This window comes from Eucyclogobius newberryi, unplaced genomic scaffold, assembly GCF_026437365.1.
Source record: "Eucyclogobius newberryi isolate DKJ021-1_F unplaced genomic scaffold, fEucNew1.0.hap1 SCAF_18, whole genome shotgun sequence".
NCBI lineage: Eukaryota > Metazoa > Chordata > Actinopteri > Gobiiformes > Gobiidae > Eucyclogobius > Eucyclogobius newberryi.
Genome location: NW_027315812.1, coordinates 3,944,877 through 3,949,510, shown reverse-complemented (window position 1 = coordinate 3,949,510; position 4,634 = coordinate 3,944,877). Strand labels below are relative to the sequence as shown.

At 54.1% G+C, this 4,634-nt stretch overlaps 1 protein-coding gene across 1 annotated transcript in view; it reads left to right on the top strand.

The window, feature by feature from the left end:
* Positions 1–33: 33 nt before the first annotated feature.
* LOC140364914 (activin receptor type-2B-like) overlaps positions 34–4,634 on the top strand; it is a 41,630-nt gene continuing 37,029 nt past the window's right edge. The window contains exon 1 of the mRNA XM_072451293.1: positions 34–227. Within this exon, the coding sequence (XP_072307394.1) occupies positions 34–227 (194 nt within the window). The remainder of the gene's footprint in view (positions 228–4,634) is intronic.

Sequence of the window (4,634 nt, the reverse complement as noted above, 5' to 3'; positions counted from 1 at the left end):
CACGCGCGTTACTACGGCTCCGGAGCGGCGTGAATGAGGCACGAGCTCCGGGCCTCGGCTCCAGCTCACACCGATGGGCCCGCGGAGCTCAGGGGCCCCCGCGGTGCTCAGGGGCCGCCCCCGCGGTGCTCAGGGGCCGCCCCCGCGGAGCTCAGGGGCCCCTGGGGCCCGCGGAGCTCAGGCGCACGCGGGGCTCAGGGGCACGCGGGGCTCAGGGGCCCAGGGATGTAAAAATGATGTCGCTTTGTTTAACAATTGCATTTTAAGGACCCGGTCCCGGTCCATAAATCAATATGAATTCAATATTCAACAATTATTTCTATGAAACACTGAGACGTTTGAATGTGGAGCTTGATATGAAGTATTCAAGTTTTCATGACAGGCCCGTAGCCAGGATTTCTATGGGGGGTTGTTTTTGTGTCACGGTGGGCCCCTTTAGTGTGATGAGCTAGATCAAACATGATGTTTACAATCCCCTGCACAGCATCATCTTCTGTACAGAAACACTTATATTTTAATGCAGACTAATATCAAATAATAATTTCCTTGCAATATTTATATTTAAGACAAAAGTAAGATCCGCCCTTGTTTACATTTATTTCCAAGAAAATAACTTATGAAACTTGCCAGAAACTTCCTTGACATTTGTCAGAGATGTGAACACGGACGCACAGCTTTGAGCTCCTTCTTCCCATCGTTACATCTGATGTGGACCACTATCAAGTATCAACACGGTTTTAGCGAAAACGAAACTAGGTCATTTTTGCACACGGTAACCGTCCTTCTGGCTGGTGAGGCTCACTGCAGGTAGACTACTATTCCCAGAATGCTTTGCACACATGTCGTTGGGACTTCCGGTTCCGGAGTACTGTAAATATAGTCGTGCATCGGCGTCTCGTGTCCCAAATCTTCTTTATGCACCGTGTACCACACACAATATTTTCGCGGTCAGTAACACAACCAGAAATAAACCATATATTAAGCGCACGGACGGCTTTTGAGGACGTTAAAGACTTTTACGTGCGCTTTATACTGTGGAAAATACGTACTGCTATAGACGGACCTTTTCGGCCCAAATGGGCGGTTCGTTGGAACCCCCCGAACCCCCCCTGGCTACGGGCCTGGTCATGATGTTTGTGTTTAAGACAAACTTGTGTCGTTCATGTAGAGTTGGGCTCGTTTACACTCTGGTTGCCACGGTAACAGCTGTGGAACGACCTCTGCATGTGTCATATCTGTGCTCACGTCCAACCAGGAAGTACAATTATAAACTTTACACAAACGAGGTTTGAGCTGGTCACGTTCTGGAGGTCTGAGGTGCTCTGAGGTGCTCTGAGGTGCTCTGAGGTGCTCTGAGGTGGTCTGAGGTGCTCTGAGGTGCTCTGAGGTGGTCTGAGGTGGTCTGAGGTGGTCTCGTTCAGGTCTGAGGTGGTCTGAGGTGCTCTGAGGTGCTCTGAGGTGGTCTGAGGTGGTCTCGTTCAGGTCTGAGGTGGTCTGAGGTGCTCTGAGGTGGTCTGAGGTGGTCTCGTTCAGGTCTGAGGTGGTCTGAGGTGCTCTGAGGTGGTCTGAGGTGGTCTGAGGTGGTCTCGTTCAGGTCTGAGGTGGTCTGAGGTGCTCTGAGGTGGTCTGAGGTGGTCTCGTTCAGGTCTGAGGTGGTCTGAGGTGCTCTGAGGTGCTCTGAGGTGGTCTGAGGTGGTCTCGTTCAGGTCTGAGGTGCTCTGAGGTGCTCTGAGGTGGTCTGAGGTGGTCTCGTTCAGGTCTGAGGTGCTTTGAGGTGCTCTGAGGTGGTCTGAGGTGGTCTGAGGTGGTCTGAGGTGGTCTCGTTCAGGTCTGAGGTGGTCTGAGGTGGTCTCGTTCAGGTTTGAGGTGCTCTGAGGTGCTCTGAGGTGCTCTGAGGTGGTCTGAGGTGGTCTCGTTCAGGTCTGAGGTGGTCTGAGGTGGTCTGAGGTGGTCTGAGGTGGTCTCGTTCAGGTTTGAGGTGCTCTGAGGTGCTCTGAGGTGCTCTGAGGTGGTCTGAGGTGGTCTGAGGTGGTCTCGTTCAGGTTTGAGGTGCTCTGAGGTGCTCTGAGGTGGTCTGAGGTGGTCTGAGGTGGTCTCGTTCAGGTCTGAGGTGGTCTGAGGTGGTCTGAGGTGGTCTGAGGTGGTCTCGTTCAGGTCTGAGGTGGTCTGAGGTGCTCTGAGGTGCTCTGAGGTGGTCTCGTTCAGGTCTGAGGTGGTCTGAGGTGGTCTGAGGTGGTCTGAGGTGGTCTGAGGTGGTCTCGTTCAGGTCTGAGGTGGTCTGAGGTGCTCTGAGGTGCTCTGAGGTGGTCTCGTTCAGGTCTGAGGTGGTCTGAGGTGCTCTGAGGTGGTCTGAGGTGGTCTCGTTCAGGTCTGAGGTGGTCTGAGGTGGTCTCGTTCTGTAGGAGCGTCAGACGTGCTCAGACTCCAGCTGCAGCACATTTACATGTCTATGGACGACCTCCGACCTCCGACCTCGGCAGACGGGTGTGAAATGCAGATGAGCGCGAGGGGGAGGAGCCGGAGGGCATTGTTCAGGCGCAGACGCAGGGGTCAGAGGTCACGGAGCCGTCTGCACACGTCTGGCTGAGGATCCTGAGAAAAGTCCCGACACAAAACGCCCGAGCGACACGAGGCGCGACCTTCAGGGGCCAAAGTCTGACAGACGCGACCTTCACATGAGAGAGGCCCTGAAGGGAGGGCATCTGTGCTAAATGTGCCACCTTCACATGAGCGAGGCCCTGAAGGGAGGGCATCTGTGCTAAATGTGCCACCTTCACATGAGCGAGGCCCTGAAGGGAGGGCATCTGTGCTAAATGTGCCACCTTCACATGAGCGAGGCCCTGAAGGGAGGGCATCTGTGCTAAAGTGTGTCCTAGTTTGACTTAAATAAGAGTTTAAAATGAGCTGAATCCCTCTGTGATGTCATCAGTGTGATGTCATCAGTGTGATGTCATCAGTGTGCGACACATGCTTGGACTAAAAGGTGTTTTATGGTCTTATTTACTTGTTTACGCTCTGGTTGCTGTGGTAACGTGGACTCTGCACGTGTCATATCTGTGCTCACGACAGGAAGTACAACCATGAACTTTACACAAACGTTATTGTGTTCTAGTGAAATGTGTTTAAATGAGTTTTTATGTTTTACGTTTATGTCACATTAAATGTGTCGAATTTATTTAAAGTCTTTAGCGTGAAAAACATGACTCTACATCGTCTACCTCCCCTCCTCGTCTCCTTCCTCCTCTCCTCGTCTCCTTCCTCCTCTCCTCGTCTCCTACCTCCTCTCCTCATCTCCTTCCTCGTCTCCTACCTCCTCTCCTCGTCGCCTACCTCCTCTCCTCATCTCCTACCTCCTCTCCTTCCTTCTCTCCTACCTCCTTACCTGGTCTCTTGCCTCCTCGCCTCGTCTCCTACCTCCTCACCTCGTCTCCTATAACCTCTTGTTAATATTCATGAGGTCATTTGTATGCGGGAGGCGGGCCTTGTTTCCGTGGGGACGCTCAGACCTAACGAACCTCGGTCTGAATCTGACAGTTACAGATTCTCAATTAAAAAGTCCAGAGAGAGTTTCACAAAGTTCACTACGAAAACGAGGAGAGAGAGAGAGAGAGAGAGAGAGAGAGAGAGAGGGAGGGGAGAGAGAGGGAGGGGAGAGAGGAGAGAGAGAGAGAGGAGAGAGAGAGAGGAGAGAGAGAGGAGAGAGAGAGGAGAGAGAGAGGGAGGGGAGAGAGAGGGAGGGGAGAGAGAGGGAGGGGAGAGAGGAGAGAGAGAGAGAGAGGAGAGAGAGAGAGGAGAGAGAGAGGAGAGAGAGAGGAGAGAGAGAGGGAGGGGAGAGAGAGGGAGGGGAGAGAGAGGGAGGGGAGAGAGGAGAGAGAGAGAGAGGAGAGAGAGAGAGGAGAGAGAGAGGAGAGAGAGAGGAGAGAGAGAGGAGAGAGAGAGGAGAGAGAGGAGAGAGAGAGGAGAGAGAGGAGAGAGGAGAGAGAGAGGAGAGAGAGAGGAGAGAGAGAGGAGAGAGAGAGGAGAGAGAGAGGAGAGAGAGAGGAGAGAGAGAGGAGAGAGAGAGGAGAGGAGAGAGAGAGAAGAGAGAGAGAAGAGAGAGAGAAGAGAGAGAGAAGAGAGAGAGAAGAGAGAGAGAGAGAAAGGGGAGAGAGAGAGGAAAGAGAGAGGGGAGAGAGGGAGGGAGAGAGAGGGGAGAGAGAGGGGAGAGGGAGGAGAGAGGGAGGAGAGAGAGGGGAGGGAGGGGAGAGAGGGAGAGAGGGAGGGGAGAGAGGGAGAGAGGGAGGGGAGAGAGGGAGAGAGGGAGGGGAGAGAGGAGAGAGGGAGGGGAGAGAGGGAGGGGAGAGAGGGAGGGGAGAGAGAGAGGGACGGGAGAGGGACGGGAGAGAGGAGAGGAGAGAGAGAGGAGAGGAGAGAGGAGAGGAGAGAGAGAGGAGAGAGGGAGGAAAGAGAGAGGGAGGAAAGAGAGAGAGAGAGGAGAGAGGGAGGGGAGAGGGAGGGGAGAGAGAGGAGAGAGGGAGGAAGGGGAGAGAGAGGAGAGAGGGAGGGGAGAGAGAGGAGAGAGGGAGGGGAGAGAGAGGAGAGAGGGAGGGGAGAGAGAGGAGAGAGGGAGGGGAGAGAGAGGAGAGAGGGAGGGG